At 47.4% G+C, this 25,538-nt stretch overlaps 1 protein-coding gene across 4 annotated transcripts in view; it reads left to right on the top strand.

The window, feature by feature from the left end:
* ZNF217 (zinc finger protein 217) overlaps positions 1 to 22,981 on the top strand; it is a 39,119-nt gene extending 16,138 nt beyond the window's left edge. For 3 of the 4 annotated variants that reach the window (XM_044927505.2, XM_044927503.2, XM_025263270.3), the window contains exons 2-6: positions 9,564 to 11,330; positions 14,984 to 15,100; positions 15,984 to 17,336; positions 18,813 to 18,944; positions 20,806 to 22,981. In XM_044927505.2, coding sequence (XP_044783440.2) covers positions 9,935 to 11,330; positions 14,984 to 15,100; positions 15,984 to 17,336; positions 18,813 to 18,922 — 2,976 coding nt within the window. In that variant the 5' untranslated portion in view covers positions 9,564 to 9,934 and the 3' untranslated portion in view covers positions 18,923 to 18,944; positions 20,806 to 22,981. Of the gene's footprint in view, positions 1 to 4,633; positions 7,359 to 9,563; positions 11,331 to 14,983; positions 15,101 to 15,983; positions 17,337 to 18,812; positions 18,945 to 20,805 lie in introns of those variants that run through there. The other variant, XM_044927504.2, reaches the window with a different exon arrangement.
* The last annotated feature ends 2,557 nt before the right edge of the window (positions 22,982 to 25,538 follow it).

A 25,538-nucleotide genomic window follows, 5' to 3' on the forward strand; every position in this document is an offset into this window, starting at 1 on the left:
GGTGCACCGGGCCGCGTTTCCTGGATGTGTGTGATACGGTTTTTATTTTTATTTTATTTTTTCCTTTAATTTTAAAAGATTTAAAAAAAAAGGCAAGTTTAAAAAAGTAACCCTTGAACGTTTTAAGACTGTATCGCTCAATTCTAGTGGGACGCGAAAAGCCAGCTGGAAGCAGAAGTAGGAACTCTAAAGGGCAGGAGGGATTGAAATGTTAGCCTAAAAGTGTTTCTTTTTTTTAAAAGGGAAGTTTCTGCCAGGAGGCGCTGAGTGGCGAAACCGCTCAGTTTCAGATGTAGAGCCCTCTTCGCTCTTGATTTGGCCCCAAAAGGCGAGCCCCAGGGGGTGGGCAGGGGGCGAGAGGGGAGGGCGCTGCTGGGGTCTCTGGGAGGCTGGATTTGGGGCGGCCCGGGCGGTCTTGCTCGGAGGGGGCAGACCTGGCCTGCGGGGTGCACAGGCCGGGACCGGCGCCCCGGGGTCGGGATAGATGTCCAGGTCCGGGGTTGAAACCCACGTTTTAGGATTCAGGGTAGGGCCACCGAGGACGGGAAGCCGCATTCTTGGGCGGGTGGGTGGGGGTGGGGTGGGCAGGGGCTGGGGAGGGGAAGTTTTCGAGCAAGGCTTAGTAACAGGAGCAGGAAAAGGCCATCACTGGCCACTTCTGGGCCCCCAAGTAGTCTGTTCACACTTGGAGCAGTGTAAACTTTTCTTCTCTTTTTGTTGTGTTTTCCAAGAAAAGAATAGTCACTTCAGAGTGTGAGGCTTTGGTGCGCTGGTTCCCCTTTGAAATTCCTTGAGCCTCAATTTATCTTTCTGGATCAGCCTATAGGCCTTGGAGTGTTGAGCTTGAACATTCCTTAACGTGTATTGAAGACATGGCGGGTCCAGTGATCCTTTGGCAGGTCTGGGGGCCTGTGTTACTGAGCCCTGTGCAAGCTAGCTGGTTTCCTAGTTTTCTAGATCGTTAGGAAACATTAAGCTGTATGTTTTAAGAACCCTAGGTCTGATTTAGTTCAGGTTGATTCAATTATGTCTTCATCGCTTTTGAGTTGGTTGAATGAGTTGACATGAGATTAAGCTCAACAAAAGAAAAGGCAGGGGGACAGCAGCTGCCCGCCGGGCCTGGCCACTAGGTAGGGGTCTGGAAGGAAGCCTTTCACCTTCTCTTTTGTATGTGTCAAGAAGTATGTTTTAAATGGTCCGTACTGTACTTTTCCCGCCTCCTGGGACTGATAGACTGCCTTGATTGCTTGATATCAAATAAGATTTAAAATAATGAATTTGGTAATACTTTGAGAATGAGTAATAGACCTAGATTTTCCATAAAGCCTTTAGAGCCCTAGTGACAAGTGCAGAGTGGTAACCTAATTGCTTTTTGTCTGAAAAATATAACAGTCAAACCACTAGTTTGTGCTTGCTTAGTTAATGTGTGCTAAGGACTTTTTAAGGCATGTCCTTAATGGTAGATGACTTTTTCTGAGAAGTCCTATTTATTTTAGATACTGTTTTGTTTCATATTCTAAAGACTGTAGTGATGTGTGTGTGTGTTTGTGTTTAATCCCGGTGTTTTAGTGGAAGTGGACCCCCACCTCAAATTGCTGCCATTTTGAATCAGTTATATAAGTATTGAAATCAAGAGGCAGTGACTTATTTAAAAATGCAGTCGTTGTTAGTTACAAGCCAGATTGACCATTTATTTGGCTTGTTTGGTAGAATAGGGTTTATAATCTCATTGTCTGGAATTTTAATTATTTGGTGAGAAGGGGGAGGCTGCTCCTTCAGAACTACACGTTGATTTGCATGCTGCAGGAGGAAGTGGGGGAAGAGCATGGCTTTTCTAGGTAAAGGACACATACTTTTTTCTTTCATGTCCAACCTCAGTGCTTTTCTCTTCACAACACCATCAAACACTGCTGTTTGACCTTTGCTGGTTTTTTTTTTTTTAATTTGTGAGACCTAGGTTTAGTACTTGGGTTCATATTATTCCCTTTCACTTCTTAATCAAAAAAAGGAACTGATAACACCATTCAGATAAAGCTTGCAGAAAATATTGCCCCGGTCACCCTGAAGAATTGATTTAGATAACAGCTTGATCCCCCGCCTCCCAGGTAAAGGAGGAAGATGGAGGGTTAGGGTTAGCTTTTGCCAGTAAAGGTTTAAGCAGAGGCTGGTCTGAGTTCTCTTCCTAATCCTCCATTTTTGGCCTATTTTAATAAAAGCCCCTTCCAGTGGTCCTTTTCAGAGGAAATCTGAAAATAGAACTCAGTCATCAAGTCACTTACAAAGTGATGAAATAATTAAGGAATATAATGGCCTGGCAAGGCCAGGGTCCCTCTGTCTCCTCATTCCAGATAAATGCTAATCACTTCTCTGTCTTTTAACAACATTTATGATGAAATGGCCTGTTTTTGCCACAGCAGGGTTGCCTGCCCAACCCTGGAGCACTCTCAATTCTGAAATGCTTGATTAGAGCCTCGGGGGTCCCAAAAGATGTGCTGTTTTCCCACTTTGTAAAATTATATTCTCTTCTCACAGTTGTTCCAGACATGATATTGGTTGGAAAGAACTTTGGAGTAGTTGTAATGATTCTTGACTGCTTAAAATCTACTACTTAAAAAAAAAAAAAAAGGCCTTTTCTTAGGACTATAAAGGATTGGACCTTTTTTTTTTTTTTTAATGTTCTACATGAAGCTTTGTTTCCATTTGGTTAAAAAAAAATTCAGATTGTTTCAGCTCACAGATGCCACTACTGCCTGTGTTTTAAATTGTTCATTTCTAATTTCTTATTTTAGCTTAATTGTGTAGTAGTGTGTTTAATAGATGAATTGGAAAGGTGCTGTCAAAGAACTGAACAATGGCTATATATTTTCAGGCTTAAGAATTATACAGTAAGAATGAAACACATGAGACAGTGTTATCAACTGATGAGTATTTGTTCCACTAGAATAAAATAAATGTAAGGAGATTTTAAGTTAAATGACTTCATGTGGAATACACTGAGTAGTTTTCAAATTACTGAGATGTGTTACAAAATGAAAAAAAAAACAGCCTGGAAGATATTTACAGAACAGCCACTGAAGTGGAATTGAAGGAATCCCAATCATATTAAATATTCTAACTAGTGAAGGGTTTGGTTGCAGCATGTGAATGGAGGTGGTGACCGTGGAAGGGTCCTGATTCGTCCCCTCCTCTCCAGGTCTTTGGGGGAGGGGTGCTGACTGGCTTAAATGCACGTGGAAGAAAGGATGAGTTGCACAAAGACAGCAGGAAATTTCTTAAATTTGGGGGAGGGAAGCTTAAGCCTTACAGCTGAATAGCCTGACTTTGAGGGGGCAGTGTTAACCCTTCCAGCATGCTGGTGAAATGGCGACTTTGGGGAGGAAGGTGATGTGGATTCTTTGCTCCAGCTTTTTACTATAGTTAGGCAAATTTGCAGTGGTATGTAGGGCGGAGGATTTGGAATGGAGGCCGTGAGGGCAGATAGAAATCTGACTTTGAGGAAGTGGGAGGGCTGTGGAGGGGTGGGTAGAGAACCATCCTTTCCTAAAATCTGCAGCTCATGGTGAGTAAGCTCAATTCTTAGAGAAATCTTCCAACACACGGAGCGGCCCCCTGCCGGCCGGGTGCCACCACCCACCCCTCCTTTACACCGGAACGCCCATCAGAGCCCCTTAGAAAGGTAGAGCGCTGTTGGCGGGCTGTTCCGAACAGCCTCATTACTTCCTGCCCAGGGTCACAGCATAACTGAGTTACTGGAAATCTGGGGCCAGTTTGGTAATTTTATGATAAAGTTGAGAAATAAAATTACCAAACCCGAAAAGACAGCTGAATAAGTTGTGTACGAGAGAAGGAGTTTAATCCTGTGGCCTTTGGCCTGCAGGGTCCCCTGCTTCTGCAGGAGAGCAGGCCTGCAGTCAGCTGCCCGAGTCTCGGGGGCTCCCGGAGAGCCGTCCGTGCTGTCTCGCGTTGCCGGGGTCAGGGAGCCTCAGTTTAGCATACGGGTCTATGGGCTGGAAAGGGAGAGTCCAGGTATGTTTTGTTCCCCAGTCAGCATTTAGGAGAAACGCTTGTTTCTTGCTGTATTTCCTGCCTGTAACAAATCAGGATAACCTCAGAACTGTTCAGTTACACCAGAAGAAGTATTTTTGTGTGTTTTTTAGGTTGGCGGATAAGTTCAGTTCAGTGTGTAAGTCTACTGAGCAGTGATTGTATTAACTGAAGGTAGACTTTTTTTCTTCTTTCTGAAAGCGAATAGGTGTTTGAAAGAGCCAGACATACAGCTTTAGTATCTACTCAACAGTTAGGGAGGGGAATATTTAAATGTGGCTAAAGAAAGATCTTGGGCCTTAAAAGGCATTACCCTTGTTTATATATAATCTGAAGTTGGGTTAAATTGGGTATAATTAAGAACACTCCTCATTTGGCTCTGTGGAAAAAGAGGTGTGTGTGTGTGGGGTAATGGGTAACATAATGGTTATGGTGATTTGTATATCTATGTGTGTATACATGTACATACAGAAATACAAATATATATATTTATATACACTCAGTTATCTGTGTGTGCAGCATTTTCTCTGTATAGTTAAAAAATACATGTGTTTGTTTTTTGTTTTTTTTTTTTTTAGTTCGTTGAAATTATCTTTAGTTAGTCCTGTTCAAAATCTTTTCTAAATACTTAAGGTAGTACTGGTTAAGTGGGAATAATAGAAACTGATAGCAGTGCTTCTTGCTTAATTAAAAATAAAAAAAATTAATTTCCCTTACAGTTCTCTTTCACATCAAGATGGAATTTTTAAAAGCCAGTTTACAGGCCACAGTATCTGTTAATGTTGATAGTACTGAAACTAAAGCTAATACGTGGTGCTTTAAGTTTATAGTAAGATCCTTTATTGACCTTAATTGATTTAGGAGGAATCAGGCTAAGTTCGTCATCATAACCTGCAAATGTGCTAGCAGGATTATATTTCTATCCTATCTTGGTCTCCCATGTAGAACTGAGCACCTACACTGAATTTCAACAGTGAGACTGTCTTGTTACAGCTTCTCAGGCTCTGCCTTTGAATAATCATTCACTTTCGAATAGGTTGTGGTGTTGAATATAAGCTGAATATTTTAATCTTTCTCTTTAACTTTGAAACATCCTTCCACAGCTATATTAGGAAAGTCAGGTTGACCATCTGCTCAATGGGTGTGACCTTGGTGATTTCCTTGAAATAGTATTGAAGGATTTAGTCAGTGGGTTTTGATCACCACTGTAGGTTGCTATGCAGAGTTCTCTTCACTTGTCAGACTAAGGAAAAAAATAGTGTGTGTCAAATAGACAAGGAAAACCTGTAGAAAAATTGTCAGTTTCCTAACCAGATCTTGGAGATAATTTTGAAGTTTAAAGGATACAAATGAATGGGCCAGAGACTAGCAGTTTGTTTAGACTGAATGTTTCAACATCTATTTAGATACCTTGGTAGCTTGGATGACTTGCTGTAATACTGCAAATTACTTGGCTATAAATAGAATTTTTATGTGTTTTTAACAGGTTTGAGGACTTTGAATACCTTACTGCTGCACACCATGGTAGATTTTCCACGTCAGATAACCTGTTCAGTTGGGGTGTGCTGTCTTTGAGGTCACTGGTTTGAGAACAACTGTGCATAAAGAACGGTATTTCCAAGTCACTTGGTCGGCAGGATGGCATTCACCTGTAATTTCTGTGCGTGTGTGCGTAAGCACAAACTATGCGCTTTTCATCGAGCGTTAGAGAGTGGGTAGTAGTCGCTAATTTCCAGGTCTGTAGGCATTGGCAGAATTCATAGTAACTTTACTCACAGATGAGTATCTGCTTTTTAAAAAAATAAATGGCTTAAAGAACACCAGACTTTTTTATTTTATTTTAGGTGGTTACAGCAGTATGGTTCTTTCTTTTCAAAGCTTATGTTGTGGTAAATTAAAAAAAAAAGTATCTACTGAAGTGATCACAATATAACTTGGTTAGTTTTCTCTCCAAGTAGAAAGTTACACTGAATAACCTGTTGCTTCAGGTGCCTGAGGAGTAAATGGCTGACGGTTGAGTGCTGTCGTTGAACCTGAGGAAAAGTTAAAAAAAATTTAGATACTGGAAAACTTTTTTGCTGAGCACTTTTCGCTCAGCTTAGTGTGTTCAGAAGGCTACCACTTCTGCAAACTAGCGTTTAGAGCGAGCCTGTTGGTTCATGACGTCTCCCCCTGCACCCCATCTCCCGTTCTTGGTCGAGACAGACAGGTCTCTTCAGCCCCATCGGTTACTGTCGGATTCTGGGGGCCTGTGCGCTCACACTTCCCTCAGGTGGGGTGGGGCTCTGTCACCATGAGCAGGAGGGAGGTTAGAATGTCTGTTTTCATAAGTTATTATTCAAGTCTTTGGTAGTACGGGCACTCTATATAAAGATTTTTGATTTTTGGTGAGCAGTCTAGTCTTAGTAGTTACTGATTTATAGTTTAAGGAAGTGTTTTGTCTGCATTGAGTGTCTGTGTCAAGAGTTGAGGGCAGGGACTTCCTGGGGGTCCAGGGGTTAAGACCCCACACTCCTGAGGCGGGGGGCCCAGGTTCCATCCCTGGTCAGGGAGCTGAGGTCCCACGTGCTGCCTCCGCACAACTTAGCCAAAAGTAAATAAATAAATAAAATGGAAACGAGTTGAAGGCATTTGCTGTGAGAGATGACCCCAGGAGGCCTTGCATTTTAGGTTTGGCAGGTCAGTAGGAAAAGTGGTTATAAATCCAAATGATGCAGTTTTGCTTCTACTAGTCAACTTTATGGTACGATTATATACGATTCACTTTTTATTATCCTCTTAACAATGTAGAAAATGGTCATTAGGTGGCAGCCACAGACAGCCATGTAGAAGGCTTGATGAACATTCAAGTTAATTTTAGTGTCAAGTCAGTTACGGTTGGTGAGTGGCCAGAGACCGGCACAGTCCTGCATACCTGTCCTGCTGAGCCTGTGTTTCCTGAGAGGCTGACCCTGTGGCCCTTTCTGGGCACTGGGGGGCAGCAGTGAGCCAGCAGGCAGGAGGTCTGCCCCTGGGGGCTGGAGGCATGGCCTGTCTTGGGTGCCTTTTGAGAGGACACGAAGGATTGCTGTGACCCTGGGCCGCGGGCAGTTGGGCACAGCTGATGACTGTCAGGCTCTGTCCCTTGGCTGGGGGTTTTGCCACCAGAAGACCCCCTGGCCTGGGACGTCCATCCCCCAGCTTCCCGCCCCATCCTGTTCACCCTCTCGGGCAAAACTGAAGCTCTTCTTTCTCTGAAGACTTTTTTCCAGCATCCTCCTGTGCCACTCCTTTGGGTCTTGTGTTGGAAGCTGATGAGGACTTACTTAACCCAGGTATTTGAACATTTCAAAGATAAAAGTTGAAACTAAATTGTCAGAAGCCAGGAATTTCCAGTGTACGCCGCTACCCTGTGAGGGAAGTGCACCACATTGCTGTTTTCCATCCAGAGTTGTTGGGAGTTCAGGATTGGTGTCTTTGGGGAGAGGTTATTTACAGAAAAGTGGAGTTCCCCAAAGCTGACAAATGTCAGATTATTGTCAGATTAAAAAAAAAAAGTTGAGGTCTGACATGCAGGACTTTGATTTTTGTCAAATTGGGACATTAAAAAAAAACCCAAAAACCCTTTCCTATTGCCACTCTTTTCATTTTATAAGAGGGGTATTTTGGCACCCCAAAAGTAGAAAGGGTCTTAAATAAAGGGCAGGCTTGATTCAAATTGAGATGAATTCCTGTAGCTGTGTGTGCTGCTCACGGAGTCGCCGCTCGCATTTCTCACTCAGCTGTAGGCCGGTGAAAAGTGTCGTCAGGGTTTGAGAGCTGCTTTTCCAGAGCGTGTGCTGTGACTTTCTTCAGTTACAGTATTACTTGGGACACTCACATTCAGTAAATATTTGCTGAATGAGTAAATGACTACACGGAAACCTAAAGAATCACTCAACAAATCCAAATATCATCTCACATCTTGATCAGCATGATCACAGAGTTAACGTCTACCCATGAAGTGTGTCTAACCCCAGGACCATGGATATTTTGAACTCTGCAAGTGGTCCTGTAATTTAACCACCTGCGTTGAGTACACGGAGGAAGATGGGGTTTGCGGTGGTGAGAGCTTCAAGGCTGTAACTTGGCCAGGACTGGAACTCGGGCCTCTGGAGTGTTCTGTGCTGCCCAGCAGCTGGCAGCCCAGTCTGCGTGTTTCTCCTCCATTGTGACTGCAACAAAAGGCTAAGAAACTAAAGATAAAACACCTTAGTCCATTCTTTCTTTACCCTAAACTTTGATCTGCAGGCTTGGGTAGAAAAGCTTAACGTTAAAGATCTAGTTTACTCCTAACTAAAAGATAACAGGGAGTAGGAGGATTTTCTTTTTCTGGGTGTGAAGAAGGGGAAGAAATGTTTCCTCCTGTTCTGAGCCCACTGGTTCCTGCTCTTTGAGGAAGTGGAGAGAAGGAAAGGAAAGTTGTGTGTGTGTGTGTTAACTGTTGACTCTGGTGGGAGTAGTTTGCATGTCTTTCTGTTTTCTTGGGTGGACTTGACTGACTTCAGTTAAAGTAGCTGGGACTAGGTAAAAACAGTTCCTGTGCTCACCTTGAAGGTGGAGGGTGTTGGCTTCACAGGTTAATCCTTCTGCAAGTGTGAAAATTCGCTTCCAGCTCAGAGCCTGCAGTTCAATCAGGTCATCCATTTTGCACCTGGCCAACACACGTGTGAATTAGAAATGAGAAGGTCTGTTTTCTGATGGAAGCCTAAGCCATGTTGAACCAGCCGTGTTGAGGATCTTACTTAAAATGTGTGCATTCACAAAGTAGCTTTGTGTCTGTATTTCCTTATTTGTAGTCTGGGCAAGGAAGTCCTACCCTGGTGCCCACTGAAGGCAGAAGGTTGTTAAAAGCAAACGGGTTTGGGCAGTGGAATGAGGGGCACAGTGTCCAGTGGTTCAAAATATATTAAGGTTCTGTGTAGCTAGGATGAGAAACTGTTCCAAAATGGGTTTCTTGAGTGGGGATTTTAGGAGAGGTTCCTGTTTTTCAGTGATGTTGGTGATTAGGGTATGTGTAATCCCAGTGTGCTTTTAAGCATTTGTGTTTCTTGTGTATTTGTCTATAAGAAAATGTGAAACTCTGGCTTTTAAAATTTTGCCTCAGATGCTTTCATAGTTGTTCTTTTTCTTTTACAGGTCTGTAGACTCGTAGAGATTGTTTGTAAGGATACACATCATGCACTTTAGTGGCAGTTAAAACATACTAAGCTGAATTTGATCATTTCTGTTCTGAAACTTGACATTTTTGATTTAAATCATCGAAGCACCAGGTTTTCAGTTTAACTGTGCACTTCTTGTGGTTTGATAAGGTTTATTGGATAAAACGCTAATGGTCTAATTAATGAGCATGCGTAGCAGGATGCTCTGTACACAGTGATACTAGGTAAAAGGAAAGCCACTGAATCGGGGACCTTCTCTCCTTCGTGGGGAAGACCACTGAGTCATCGCCCGCCTTCTCTCCTTTCTGACTGGAGCTCACCTTTTTTTTTCTACTCTAGGTTTTGGAAGTCCCTTGTCTCCAGGTTGCTGGAAGTGACTTCTTGCTCAGCTGGATCAGCCACTCGGTGAAGACAGAACTCATGCTTTGTGCTGGCTCAGCTCTGCATCCACCGCCGGGCAGTCTCTGTGCCTGGTCCTAGAGAGACCCAGCGATCGGCGTTGTGACTGAGCTTCCTGGACTTGTGAAGAGACGACGGTAGAGGAATACACACTTTCTTTTGAATTTTTACAACAAATATTTGCTCTAGTTTTGAAGCCTCGGGCTGCTGGGTGTGTGAGTGACAAGTCTTTTACAAGTGGCCTTATTCCAACTCCAGAGATTCCTCAAGCAGATTCTAATTTTATATACAATCCTCAGGAGACAGGAAACATGCCAACCCAATCCCTCTTGGTGTATATGGATGGACCGGAAGTGATCGGCAATTCCCTTGGCACCCAAATGGAGCTTGATGACGCCATGACGATCAAAGGGGCCGCCGCGGTCCCCTTCCGAGCGGCGCAGGAGAAGAGCATCACCCAGATGGAGGGGTGCATGCCCCTGGACTGCATGTTCTGCAGTCAGAGCTTCACGCGCTCCGAGGACCTCAGCAAGCACGTCCTCCTGCAGCACCGGCCCACCCTCTGCGAGCCCGCCGTCCTGCGCGTCGAGGCAGAGTATCTCAGCCCTCTGGATAAGGTCCAGGTGCGCAGTGAGCCTCCGAAGGACAAGAGCTGCAAGGAGAACGAAGAGCTGAGCTGTGAAGTGTGCGGGCAGACGTTCCGCGTGGCTTTCGATGTCGAGATCCACATGAAGAAACACAAGGACTCGTTCACCTACGGGTGTCACATGTGCGGCCGGCGGTTCAAGGAGCCCTGGTTTCTGAAGAATCACATGCGGACGCACACGGGCAAGTCGGGGGCGAAGAGCAGGCTGCAGCCTGGCCTGGAGAGCCCGGCGACCATCAACGAGGTGGTGCAGGAGCCCGCGGCTGAGGGCGTCTCCTCGCCGTACAAGATCTGCATGGTCTGCGGCTTTCTGTTTCCAAATAAAGAAAGTCTCATCGATCACCGGAAGATGCACACCAAAGAAGCTGCTTCCGGGCCCTGTGGCCCGCAGATCGAAGCCCCGCAGGAAGGCATGCCGTCGCCGGGGGCGGAGCTGCTGCAGTTCCTGAACCTGAGACCCACGTCCCCCGCCGAGATCGCCAAGAAGCCGGCCAAGTGGATACCTCAGCTGGACCCGTTCACCACCTACCAGGCCTGGCAGCTGGCCACCAAGGGCAAGGTGGCTGTGTGCCGAGAGGTGAAGGAGCAGCAGCCGGGCCAGGAGGGCAGCACCGACAACGATGAGTCGTGCTCCGACAAGGAGGAGCCGGGGGAGATCTGGAACGGCAGCAAGAGCCAGCCCGAAGGTTCCGGAAAGCCCAGGACGAGTAAAAGCGGTTGCCCCGGCCTCTCCCAAGACAAGGAGAAGTCCAGACACCCCCATGGCGAAGTGCCTTCTGTGGACGCGGACCCCAAGTTGGCCAGTAGCAAGGAGAAGCCGACGCACTGCGCCGAGTGTGGCAAAGCCTTCCGGACCTACCACCAGCTGGTGTTGCACTCGCGTGTGCACAAGAAGGACCGCAGGGCCGACACCGGCTCGCCCCCCGCTGCCGCGGACGGCAGGCAGCCCAGGACGTGCTCCCCGGAGCTGCCGCCCGCCCTGGATGACAGCGGGGCCCTGGACCGGGAGGCTGGCTCCGAAGACGGTTCCGAGGATGGGCTCCCGGACGGGCTGCACCTGGGTGAGCTGCCCCCCCACCCCGACCCCCGCCTGGTCCTGCAGGGAGGACATGGCCCACTGAGGGCGGGTCTGGGTGCTGGCTCCCGGTCTCACCCTCTTGTAAAAGTCCCTAAGCTCTCAGGGCCTTCGTCGCCTTTCTGTACCGGTAGGGTGGCCTTAAAAGGCCTGTCGCAGTTTCTTCCTGCTCTGAGAGTGACGTGATGTCATATTTTGCTAACAGAGGCCCCACGTTAGCTCACCTGGCTCGTGTGCTGTGTCACAGGGGAGCAGAGGCCTGGGGTGCGGCTGCATGCCCCCGGGCCCAGGGCGGCCCCCAGCAGAGGGTACCCCGGCCCCCGATGTCCGCAAGGGGAGAGACGGGGCGTCCACTTACATCCCAGCATCCCAGGCCTAGTCTGTAAAAGCAGGGTTCCCTGAAAGGCAGTACACTTGCCTTTCTGTCAGGAGCCAGCTCTCACACACGTACTCCACGTGTGTATCTGCGGGCAGAGATCAGGACGGGAGTGACCGTCCATGGAGAAAGGGTGTGACCGGGAGGCCACTGGGTGCTGCCTGGCCCCCGATCTGTGTGTCTGGGGGCAGGTACTTGTTAACTCAGTCACTCCAGCACCTGGTAAAGTATAGAGAATGAACACATCAAAGCTAATTGAAAGATCCAATCTGCTCAGTCACAATTCTAGTGTTCTGATGGCACTTAGAGGAAACGGCGGAGAGGGCGATGGCACCCCACTCCAGTACTCTTGCCTGGAAAATCCCATGGACAGAGGGGCCTGGTGGGCTGCAGTCCATGGGGTCGCTAGGAGTCGGACATGACTGGGTGACTTCACTTTCACTTTTCACTGTCATGCATTGGAGAAGGAAATGGCAACCCACTCCAGTGTTCTTGCCTGGAGAATTCCAGGGATGGGGGAGCCTGGTGGGCTGCTGTCTATGGGGTTGCACAGAGTCGGACACGACTGAAGTGACTTAGCAGCAGCAGCAGAGGAAACGGAGGGCCTGTTGGTGGGTCTCTCTGGTCCAGGGGGGCACCGTCCAGGGCAGAGCATCCCACCTGTGCTTCAGCTCGTGCCCCTCTTCACACAGCTTTTCTCTCCGTTTAGTAATCTTTTATTGACTAGAGGATTCTGCTGTTGGAGCTCAGCTGATAAACCCCTGCCAAATCAGCTGGGGAATGATGAGAACATGAGCTAGTCTTAGGAAAACAGTATCCTTTACAGAGATGGTCTTGGTTTAAACATACACTGGTGTCTTGTGTTGTGAGTTGGCTGTGTGTGGATGTCTCTTAAGAGCCCCGTGTATGAGACCCAGGGGGAATGTGACCGGATGATACGTCTTCTCTCAAGCCGGTGCCCAGTTTCTGTCCTGATCACATGATGGGGGTGAGGGTGGTAATTTTCATGACAAATATTTAGTGTGTTTTGAGTTTCCTTGGAGACAGGAAACGTAGCACTTGGCATGCTTATAATCTTCAGGTTTTAGAAATCTAGAAAATGCATTAGATGTCTTAATGACATCATAAAAATGACTTTAAACATAGCCTTCTAGTCTTCTAAGTGATTTCTTAGAAACAGTGGCAGTGCTGTGCCGTTTGTGGTGAGAGAGATGCCCCGATGCCCAAGAGCTGTGAGCGGACAGTCGCATTTGCCTGTAGGCGGCGTGGGCAGGACCGAGTGGAAAACCTGGGCCCTGTCAGCAGACGGCTAGGATGGCCCATAATAGCTGGGAGCACCAAGACTTGCGATGGGTCTGGTTACGTCTTGCTTAACCTTTCTTTGCCCTGATTTCCCTGTTTACACAATTGGTTCATCGACCCTTATCTTCCACCTCCCAAGGATGATTTTAGCTGCCTATTTATTAAAAAAAAATCCTTTATGAAGGACAGCACAACAGAATCATGGGTGAAGCTGGAGGAGCAGGAACCTGGTAGACTGGACATTTCACGTCCTTTGTGTCGGAGTAAAGGCATTTCGTAACTCTGGATGTGACGCAACACACCATAAATGCCGACACGCAGCTGAAGCAGTAAACTGCTCTAACATGCAAGCTCAGCTGAAGTCTTGGCGAGCTGGGTGTGAGTGTCAGCGGAAGAGCGGGGCGCTCTGTGAGGGGTTGGATCCCCTGAACCCACACTGTGATGGGCCTTCTGGTCTAGACTTACTTCACTGTCATCTACTGCCAGCCTGGCTTTCTTTAGATTTACTTTCACGATCAAAAAGCAAAGTAAATGATTTATTGTTTTCAACTTTTATAAACTGGATTAATAATAGTGATTCATGTAAGTTGATTTTTTAAGTCCTTGTGACACCTTTTTAGACCAAAGGTTGTCTCTCCTGTCTTCCAGTATTTGGAGGTGGCTATACTGTCTTCTGGAGAAGGCAGTGGCACCCCACTCCAGTACTCTGGCTTGGAAAATCCCATGGACGGAGGCGCCTGGTGGGCCGTGGTCCGTGGGGCCGCACAGAGTCGGACACGACTAGAGTGACTTAGCAGCAGCAGCAGCAGTGTCAGGCTGTCTTCACGGAAGTTCAGGGGTGACAGAAGTTATATGGTCCTCTTTTGTTTTTAAGTCATGCCCCAAGGCTTGTGGGATTTTAGTTCCCCCATCAGGGATTGAACCTGGTCCCTGGGCCATGATAGTGTGGAGTCCTGACCACTGGACCATTGGGGAATTCTCTCTTTACTCCCGTCTTTATGGTACCTGGCGGCTCACCAAGGTTTCTTACAAGCTGCTTTTTAAAATCAGTGAAGTCTATAAATCTAGATTTCAGAATGTGGACAGAGCCAGGCAGAGGCCCTTCCGTTGGAAATTCCAGGGTTTCCAGGCAAAAGGATGAGTTATGCTGAATTTACAGACGCCCCGTCTTCTGCTTCAGTCACACTGGTGGGTGTGACGTGACCAGCGGTGACAGGAGGTTCACGCGGAGCTCGGGGTCCTGCTGGACAAGCCGGGGCGTGACCAGAGCCTGGGCCCGCCTCGGGGGGCCTGTGTCTGCTCCATTGTCCTGATTGTGGACAGAGGGGCTTAAAGTCTAACCCGCTGTTCCTTGGGGACAGATTGTGATTCGTCGAGGTTGCCCACGTGAGCACTTGCAAATAATATGATCTGCTTTCCAAAATCTGCTTTGCTAAATTTTGACAAACTTTCCTAGGTGTTTGCCCAGGGCCAAACTTCAAAAGATTAAGTTGTGCCTGCTGCCCTCTAGTGGTAACTGGCTTAATCTTAAGCAAGTTAATCTTTTCCTCTGGTGGTTGGGAAAGTTGGCATTTGTGTTGGCTGGGTTTTCTCAATTACTTATTCTGAAGAAGCTGGTTATTCCAGCCCGTGTGCAGGTCCAGCTCAAGTTTGCCAGATTCTGTGTGTCTCAGGCCTGGGAGCGCAGAAAGCTCTGTGTTCATTTCAGTCTATTAAATGGTCTTGTGACCAAGGCCATGAAGAAGCAGTCATCAACAGTGAGCTCTGTTGTGCTCAGAAAACAAAACTGTTGACACAGGCGTTAATGCTGCACACAGCCTCAGTTGGCTGTTTTTAGCCAATACCTAATATAAACAATATTTTAGATTCTCCAAAAATGTTCTACCAAGAATCTTTAAGTCAGCTTGTCCTGTTCACATCCTTGAACTGTCTTAAGTGAATATTTTTCTTTCTGTTCTAAGATAAAAATGATGATGGAGGGAAAATGAAGCATCTTACATCCTCAAGAGAATGTAGTTATTGTGGAAAGTTTTTCCGTTCAAATTATTACCTCAATATTCATCTCAGAACGCATACAGGTAAGGAACTCCTTACATTTGTTTACTGCATGTATTAGCTCTGAGGATTGTGATGTAGTTCTGTGTCTGATTTTTGTTGTTGTCCAGATACTCTTCTAGATCCATGGGACATCTTAAGAATATACGTGTAGCCTGTTGATTTGTAGCTGTTGTTTTGCTTCCTTTAGTGTTATTGTAACTTCAACTGTTTTTTTGTGAAGTTGGTCTCTTGTTTAATGTCTGATTCCTTTATCCTTACTCTCATCTTATTAAAATCTCTAATATTTTTAAATGTCACAGCTTTATTAATTTTTATGATTTAGAATGAAATTAATATTTAATCATCTTTGTTTATTACTATTATTACACCTATGTTTATGACTATTACTTTTTGGCCACTCTGCCTGGCTTGGGGGATCTTGGTTCCCGCAGCAGGTGATTAAAAGCATGATCTTGGCACTGAGAGCTTGAAGCCCTCACCACTGGACCACCGGGGAATTCTGTCACCTTTTCTTCAGGCTGTGGAGCAGCTGTGACGGTGGTCTGGGAGGCCCTGTGGACGTGGACTCGCGTCTCTTCCACTCACTGGCTGTATGACCATAGGCAGATTAACGTTTCTGCGCTCTCATGTTCTTAGCTGTAAAGATGGGATAATATTCACTTGTGTAGGGCTGTTATGAAGATTAAATCAGATCATTTTAAGGTGTGCTTTTACATTTTTAAATGGAAGACACATGTTCACATTTTCAAATATTTGGGGTAGAAAGAGTGATAAAGCCACAACTCAGGAGAGCTTGTGGATGAGAAGATTCACAGACAAGAAGGGAAGAGGGAAGAACTGTTCTCTGGCGTGTGTTGATGCTTTTCATAAGCGTGTGTAGTAAAGTGACACTTCTCGTTTTAGGTGAAAAACCATACAAATGTGAATTCTGTGACTATGCTGCAGCGCAGAAGACCTCCTTGCGGTATCACCTGGAGAGACATCACAAGGACAAGCAGATGGAGGCTGCTGCAGACGCCAAGAGCGACGGGAGGCCCCAGGAGGCCGAAGATGCACTCCTAACCGCCGACAGTGCGCAAACCAAAAATTTGAAAAGATGTTTCGACGGTGCCAAAGATGTTAAAGGCAGCCCACCCGCAAAGCAACTGAAGGGGATGGCCCCCGCCTCTCAGAGCGTCCTGGGCGGCGCTGCGCTCGCGCCAGTGCACAGGGAAACTCAGGATTTCAGCAAGGATGCAGCGGACGACGGTGCCGAGAAGCTGAGCAAGGCCCCCGGCCCCGCTTACTTGGACGCCTTGAAGAAGAGGCCGCCCGCGGACCCTCAGGCCAGCCCCGTGGTGTGCAGGACAGAGGCGGCCACGGCAGCCCGCCACGCACAGCTCGGGCCCCGGGAGAAGCGGGCGGCGGACGCAGGCTGCCAGGAGAAGCCCCTGAACCTGTCCCTGGCCCCGCACGGGGGCGCGGGGGCGCCTCTGGGCAGGAGCGTGGCCGCCAGCAGCACCTGCCCGTTCTGCACCTTCAAGACCTTCTACCCGGAGGTGCTGACGATGCACCAGCGGCTGGAGCACAAGTACCACCCTGACGCGCACAAGAGCTGCCGGGGCAGGGCTGCGCTGCGCAGCCGGCGGACGGGCTGCCCGCCGGCCCTGCTGGGCAAGGACGTGCCCCCGCTGCCCGGCGCCTTCAGGCCCAAGCCGCGGCCGGCCGCCGCGGCGCAGCCCAAGCCCGCGCCGGCCGAGCGGCCCGCGCCCGGCGCCCCGGGGCCCAGCAGAGCCCCGCTGCCCCCGCCGCCCGCGGGCGCCGACAGCACTTTATCCCCCAGCAACCTCAAGGCGCTGCGCCCGCTGCCACCGGCCGGCCTCGGGGTTCCGGGGCCCGGTCCCGCCCGCACGCCACCCGAAGCACCGCCCTGCAAGGCGGGCCCGGAGAAGGTGCGGCGGCCCGACCCGCAGGCCCCTGCCGATGCCGCCAGGGGCGACGGCCCCTGGGCGCCCAACAGGGACTACGCATGCGGCCGCGGCGGCGCTGAGCCGGGAGAGCCGCTGCCCAAGCGGCCGCGGGTCGCGCCTGAGCCGCCCTGCGCGCCGTGCCGCCGGCCGCCTGAGCTGCCGCAGTACCGCGTGGTGCGCGGGCTGGCGTCCCTGCTGCCGCCCGAGTGCGCCTGCGCGCCGCCTGCGCCCCCCGCGCGCCCGCGCCCCGCGCCCGGGCCCGCCTTCGCCGCGCTGCTACCCTGCGCGCCCGCCGCTGCGCTGGAAGGTGGGCGTCGTCGGGGGGCCCTAAGGGGGTGGGGGGGGTGGTGGCCCTGGCTCAGCGGCCCCTTTTCCAGCTTCTCCCGGGCTGGGCTGAGGGCAGCGGGGCCCAGGGGCTGCACTCCCTCGCAGTGCTGAGTCAGGTGTCCTTGACGGCTAGTCCGTGCGCATTGCGGGGCGCTCATCCTGCCCGCCCCCGTCATCAGTGCGGGTCGGGCGCCCGCACAGGGGCTCGGGGGCCCTCGGAAGCGCTCTGCGGACGCGCCGGGCCCCTCCCAGGCTGCTGGGTTCCTTCGGTCTCCAGACCTAGGGAACTGCGCTGCCGCCTTCGCCCGGGGCTCAGCCTTCAGTGAATCTTAATGCACAGTCTCCCCCGTGTTGCCTCCCCCGGATGCCCACAGGTACCTTGAAGGCCCTTGTCCTCGCGGAGGCGGCTTTAAAGCCCCTGCTGCCTCGGACGTGTCTAGCACACACCCGAGCCTGTGAGAGTAGGTGAGACAGGCATGGGTGGGGACCTGTCCCACTTGGTGAAACCGCAGTGCCTTCCCTGGTTATAAGCTCTGCAGGTTTCTGCGCCCAAAGCGACACATCCATTTTAAACATCCCGTTTGTATTAATTTGAAATGAAAGGTTCTGGGTGGTGACAGTTCTGTAGCAAAGACGGCTTGATGCCAGTTGATCGGGGATAGCTAATTAAAAAACAGTCGCTTTCACACAGTCCAGTGACTTTTATAAAAATTTTGATGAAAAAAGAATTTCTGCAGCCTTATGATTGGAAGTACCCCCCCCCCCCCCCTCCCCGGCACTTAAAATGGACATGAGTCATAACTGTGTCTTTTACTTGAAGAGAAAAGACTCTGTGTTGCGAGTCAATTGGTCTTTTTTCCCCCTCCTCCACACAGTTTTGGTTCATGATACACAAAGGCTTAAAATCTTTATGTTGCTATTTTGGCTTTTAATTTTTACTAGCACTTAGATACGGAGAAGGCGATGGCACCCCACTCCAGTACTCTTGCCTGGAAAATCCCATGGATGGAGGAGCCTGGTGGGCTGCAGTCCATGGGGTGGCGAAGAGTTAGACACGACTGCTCGACTTCCCTTTCCCTTTTCACTTTCATGCATTGCAGAAGGAAATGGCAAGCCACTCCAGTGTTCTTGCCTGGAGAATCCCAGAGACGGGCGAGCCTGATGGGCTGCTGTCTATGGGGTTGCACAGAGTTGGACACGACTGAACTGACTTAAGCAGCAGCAGCAGCACTTAGATAATTTTACCATTTAGTGACTTAAAATTCTAGGCTAAGAAATGTCTTCCTGGCAATTAAAAATATTTAACCTTGTAACTAATTTTATAATACATATGCATCTTATGTGTTCTGGTCACATTATCAGGATTTTGAAAATTGACTTCTGACAACCCACACACATCTTAGCTAATTGTTGAGCTTAATTCTAAATGCCCATTTATTTTTTTTTCCCCAATCAGGAAAAAGGCCTGTATCCTATCAACACTTATCTAGCAGCATGCTGCAAAAGAGGAACTATGAGAATTTTATTGGGAACGCACATTATCGACCAAATGACAAAAAAACTTGATTTCCTATTTTGGGGATGAAAGGTGAGCACATACACTGTATTGATTTTACCTAATTGAAAACAAACCATCTAACGTATCCAGTATAATATTACAAAGTAAAATTGCTTTTAACTTGAATTTTGAAGTGTTTTTAAAACAGCCCTCAGGGTCTCTGGATATCAGTGGTGATGATCATGGTAAAGCAGCAAAAGCAACTGAAAGTTAACTGGGGGTTTATTTCATGCTAGGGGTTGAATGAATTGTTTATCATCATGAGCTAGTTTAATCTTTCTTAGAGCCGTAGGCCAACTGCCTGCCATCAGTTTTTGTTAATAAAGTTTTATTGGCACACAGCCACTTCCTTTCCTTTACAGATGGTCTGTGGCTGCCTGGGGCCACAAAAGCAGAAGTGGGTAGTTGTGACAGGGACTTCATGGTCTGCAAAGCCGAGAGCTGTCTAGCCAGTTATAGGAAAAGTTTGCCGATCCCTGAGTTAGGAGACTCTGTGCCCACTTTACAGATGTGGAGACTGAGACTTGGCTTATGTAACTTGCCTAGCACCTTCCTCTGCCTGCTTTTTGGTCCTAGGTCTGCAAAATCCAAGGCCTGTGCCGCAACCCTCCAGTTTAAGTGCTTGTTCAGAACCTTTATAAATGCTTATCAGAGTAGGAACAGGAGTGGGACAGAGCAAGGAGATTTATTTTGACTTTCTGGTTCACACGGCAGATGTATCTAGTGGTGGCTACCTAAAAGCTTCAGGTGGTGCTCTTGGAGTTGTGCACATGTTGATTTAGTTACTTCCAAGTTTGGGCAGAGGGCATGGCATCTATGTGAGAGTTCAGAATAAAGTGACTGGAAAGACCGGGGCTCATGGGCAGATTTCATCCCCTCCCAGACAGCTCTTGTTCTGCTAAACACTACCATATCCTTGCGGAGCAGACTCTTGACTCAGTGCCTGCTAGATCTGGATTCAGAGATAGAGACCCATGGACCAGGGCAGAGTCTCTCCTTCTGGTTTTCCCTGGGGCACATGGGCCTGTCCGTCTGCATCCTTCTCTCCCGCTCAGGTGATGCCAGTGGTAGGAGGCTGGCATCATCGCAGAAATGGGATTAGATCCACTCTGCCTTGAAACATAAACACGATTTATGGGTGTATTTGCACTGTGTAGTGGCAAGTGGAGACTGTTGTGTATGTGTCCTGCTCCCGCCTCTTGCTGCAGCCTCTGGGCTTCTCTGCTTCCTTTCTCTCTACTCTGGAACATCCTTTCCACACCCTCCTGGCCAAACGGCCTTGTTCTGGTGCTTAAGCTCATGTATTCTGCAGCATGTTTGTGGGGAGCTGGGCCTTCGCTGTTTGTGTTCCTGCTGCGCTGTGGTTCATACCTTTATGCCCACCTGACCTCTGCCCCCGACTTCCACCCTGAGCGGTGCTGAGGTGGTGCCTGGCCCAGGGCTGGGAATTTCAGCTGTAAAACTCCATAGACGTTGGCCAAACAGTGTTACCTGTGTTTTATGCCCTGTCCTTCTCGTGGAGGAGGTTATTCTATTCTGAGTCTTACCTTAAATACCCATGGTCTTGTGCCATATATTTTCCTTTCATTAGGTATAAATTTCCAGAGTTTACTATAGGTGGCAGTTGACTTGACACCTGTATCTGATGTAAATTCTGGTTGTTGGTTAAATCATCTTCATTAAATCACTGTTCATTGTACATGAGCATCTCCTAAATGGTGCAGCTTATTTATTCAGACTCCCGAGACTTGGTTAAAAATTTAAGCTTAAATGGAATCCATTGCATGTCTAGACCCTTTTAGTTCTGTGTATTTATTACACTTTTAAAAAAATTTTGTAAACTATTTAGTTTTATCCTAATCATGTTTTAAACCTTTTTTTCCCCCCTTAGGTCTTGATGGATATAAATGTGTACTCTCCATGAAATTAAATTAGTTCATCCTTTGAAAAAGCAAATGTTGAAAGCTACTGAAATAAGCTGTGATTGTACTGTGTATATAGCGCATAGAGGAACACTACGGTTTTGTAAAGTTGTTAACTTTTGTACCAAATAGCAATAAAAACTACAGTTGCAAGATTTGGGTTGTACACAAATGGAGACTGGACATCATCTCTATTTTGCCCCGAATAATACGATTTTTGGAATTGACCAAATAACAAATGGAGGTTTTTTTGTTTTTTTTTTTTTTGCATACTTGAGCGCTGCTGAAAAGAAATCATTTGGGTTGGGGGGTGGGGTGGGGAGAAAGTATATAACGCTTGCACCTCAGGTAAAAAGTTTGTAAATATATGTTGTAAACCTGCTTGTTTAAATACTGTGTGTATTCTTTTCCTCTCATGTTGCTCATCACTTTGAGCTCTTTTCTGCTACTTGTCCTCTTTCATCTAAAATGTACGGTTTTTTTTTTAATTTCAATGATATGTATTATGTTAAATCTTCCACAGTCCATTGTCTTAATGGAGTTGTTAACGGAAACATTGACCCTCTATGAGTATGTGCTGCGTGTACCAAGATCAGCCTTTCTGTAGTTGGTACCCTTTTATTGCAAATTTTGGTAGGTCGTCTGAGGAAGACCCAGACCCATATAATCCTCTTCTCGGGATTGGCAGGGGGATTTTTAAGTGTGTGTATCTATAGAGAAGCATTTCCTCTAGGCCAGCCACACACTCAGTAAACATACCAAATTGTGGAGTTACTTAGTTTTCTATCCAGTGAATCATTTTTGTTGGAAAATTCTGGCGTTTGCCTGAATTATTTCTATAAAAATATAAAGGCTAAATTATACATGTGAATTACATATATTGGAAGCAGTTTTTAAAGGAAATGAAAGTTGAGGGGTAAATTTTAGGTTTGCATCTGGTAGTCTGGTGTGTCTGGCGCTTCGCTTGGGTTAACTGTGGACACACTCAGGTTACTTGCAGACACACGAATTGTGCAGGAGTGCTGACTGAGACTCCTGGCGCCCTGGGGACGTCCCTGGCCTTGAGACCTCGGTTGTCTTCCTTCTGGGTGGTCTGGAGGCAGTGCCATTTTCTCAGTGTACATGACAAGTTGGGTTTTAAAGAGAGACTAGCCACCAGCTGGCTTACTAAATGTTTTATTACACTTCTGTTCCCTTAATCCACTGTCCATGGCTGATTGTTTTCAGCAGTACCTAGGTTTAGTGACCACAACACACTTTATTAAGAAAACTGTTTCAGAAATAAATTTGCACTGTTAATTTTTCTTGCCTTGCCCTTCTCCATTAGAACAAGGGTAGCGTTCTCAAAGAATCCTGATTTTTTTGTTTGTTTGTTCTCATTATGCAACACGACGCTGACTTGATAGAAAAGTCTTAACTCCCAGGTGAAAAGGGAGACCTCTGAGCTGACTCTGCTGGCATCGTGATGAAGTGCTTTGTATCAGGAAAGTGGACACTATTGATCTTTCTTTCTGTTCACAAGCTGAGCCATATGTACATAATCTAGAGTTTTGTTTTCCTAGTTTTGCACTTTTATAGCCTATTTTTGAAGATTAACACATTGACAAAGATGATTGACCTGATCCTTACCTAATCCAATGAGTGTTACAGAAAGCTTGCTGTGACGATAAATATAAATCTTAAAAGCGGATATACACGATGATAGAGGGCTGAAATTTAAATCTGTATTAAAAAAAAAAAATCACCAAATCTATTTGAAAACAATTCATGTTATGCTGAAATCTGGGGGCCTTTGAGATTTCTCCTTTTTAACCACGTTTCTGAACCCTTAGAAACACGGTTCTGCTTCCCTCCCACAGCCCTTGTGCTCCAGAACGCTGTGTTCCTTTCCTTTTTGTCCATCAGTATTAATTATTGGGATACTACTGGTTTTGTATGTTTTTTTCCCTTTGAGACAACAGTACATATACTAGAGGTACAATCTGTTGGATTTTTGTTTATGTATTTATTTCATTCCAGTTTGATTTATTTTAATTGTTGATATACTTGTCAAACAGTAGACATTACTTGTTTTATTTATGATGTATTTCAGCTTAAAGTTATGTTATTATATGTGGATGTAAATATAGATTTGGTGTTTTGCAATCTCGGGCTTTGGTCTTTATTGTGTCCCTCGTTTCTGACATTAACTTTTTGTAAACAAACGCAGTGACAGAGAGATCCCTGTGGGCTCGCCAGCAGCACTTTGTCAGGCTCTCTGTGACTCCCCAGCCCTCCTTCCTTTTTAAAGCACATCTTCAACATGTTTTAATTTCGTTCCTCAAATGCTTCAGCGAGTATCTGGAACAGATAGGGGCTTTTTCCGATCACATCTAACTAAATGGACAAGGATTTCTCATAACCGGTCTCCATTGCTGCATTTCCGGTGTCAGAAATGCCTTCTGAAGACTGGGAAGTTGCAGTCGGGATCCAAACAAGGTCCACTCACTCAGATCCACTTCAACCCTAACCTCCCCCTTGACACCCACATGCAGTCTTGCTGCTGCTGCTGCTAAGTCGCTTCAGTCGTGTCCGACTCTGTGTGACCCCACAGACGGCAGCCCACCAGGCTCCCCCGCCCCTGGGATTCTCCAGGCAAGAACACTGGAGTGGGTTGCCATTTCCTTCTCCAGTGCATGAAAGTGAAAAGTGAAAGTGAAGTCGCTCAGTCGTGTCTGACTCTCAGCGACCCCATGGACTGCAGCGCACCAGGCTCCCCCATCCCTGGGATTCTCCAGGCAAGAATAATGGAGTGGGGTGCCATACATTTTATTTATTGAAGAAACTGGGTCATTTGTCCTGTAGAAATTCTCACTTCCGTGTTTGGGTTTATTGGATCTTGCGGTTTCATCTAACCTGTTTCTCCATCCTTTGTATGTGGTCCTATAAGTGGGTAAATAGTCGGAGGTCTGGTTTTGAGCTCAGTTTTGGGGAGATGGGGGCTTCCTCCTCCCCCATCACCCCTGGACACGTACAGTGTGTGACTGTAGCTACTTCCGTGTAGTCAAGCCTTTTTTTCTGTACAGTTTCTCAGTGGGCTAGAGTTGAGAATTTTTTGTGTGGGTAGAGTGACCATATTTTAGCCCAGCTCAGACAAGTGCTGAAAAAGAAATAAGGCAAGGGCCCTCCCAACCCCATGGCTGTGAAATGTCAAGAGGGTGAGAGAGCCGAACTTCCCAGTGACTGCACCCTCTCCTTGGACAGAAGAGGAGCCCGAGGTCCCCAGAAGGCCACGTGCGTCCCCAAGGCCAGACAGCTCTGCTGGGCGTTAGAGGGAGCGGCTGGGTCTCCTGTCCCAGTCTGCGCTCCTTCTCAGGGTCAGAGAGAAGCGCAGCATCTCGGGTGCATTTTCAGACTTGGCGAGACCTGAGTCTGCTCCTTGCTGAGCACTGGGCAGGCTGTGGTGCCCAAGGGGTTGACGTCTGTGCCAGTGTTGCAGTGTTGCCAGGGTCTGGGATTGGGGCCCCTGGTGGCGATCCAATTGTATGGCCATTCAGTGAGACTCTGCTTATCAGTTTTATATATATATATATATATATATATATATATATATATATATATATATGCATGCTTAGATTTTTGTTTTTAATTGGATGTGGGCTTGTTGGATTTGTTTTTGTTTTTTGAATTTGTTGCAATACTGTTTCAGTTTTATGTTTTGGTTTTTTGGCCTTGAGGCATGTGGGATCTTGGCTCCCTGACCAGGGTTTGAATCCACACTCCCTGCATTGAAGTTCAGTTCAGTCACTCAGTCGTGTCTGACTTCGACTCCATGGACTGCAGCACACCAGGCCTCCCTGTCCTTCACCAACTCCTGGAGTTTACTCAAACTTAATGTCCATTGAGCATCAGTGATGCCATCCAACCATCTCATCCTCTGTCGTCCCCTTCTCCTCCTCCTCTCAATCTTTCCCAGCATCAGGGTCTTCTCCAGTGAGTCAGTTCTTCGCATCAGGTGTCCAAAGGATTGGAGTTTCAGCTTCAGCATCAGTCCTTACAATGAATATTCAGGACTGATTTCCTTTTGGATGGACTGGTTGGATCTTGCAGTCCAAGGGACTCGCAAGAGTCTTCTCCAACACCACAATTCAAAAGCGTCAAATCTTCGGCGCTCAGCCTTCTTCACAGTCCAACTCACATCCATACATGACTACTGGAAAAACCATAGCTTTGACTAGACAGACCTTTGTTGGCAAAGTAATGTCTGCTTTTTAATATGCTGTCTAGGTTGGTCATAGCTTTTCTTCCAAGGAGCAAGAGTCTTAATTTCATGGCTGCAGTCACCATCTGCAGTGATTCTGGAGCCCCCCAAAATAAAGTCAGCCACTGTTTCCACTGTTTCCCCATCTATTTGCCATGAAGTGATGACATTGAAAGGCAAAGTCTTAACCACTGGACCTCCAGGGAAGGTCCCTACTTCTTAGTATGAATGGGACATACTCACGTGACAAAAGATTTCCAACCTCTTGAGTTTGTGAAAAGTCATACCAAAGAAGGAAAAAAAAAGTCACATCTCTTTTCTGCCGTTTAGCCTTATTTGTCACTGAAATGCCATCATGACCTTTGTACACACATCAAACTCCCGAAAGACTGTGGCCCCCACAGGCTGTAGCAGGCAGAATCGTCTGACGGCCCCAGCCCCCTGTCCCGCAGGCTCGGTGGG

This window comes from Bubalus bubalis, chromosome 14 (assembly GCF_019923935.1).
Source record: "Bubalus bubalis isolate 160015118507 breed Murrah chromosome 14, NDDB_SH_1, whole genome shotgun sequence".
Lineage (NCBI taxonomy): Eukaryota > Metazoa > Chordata > Mammalia > Artiodactyla > Bovidae > Bubalus > Bubalus bubalis.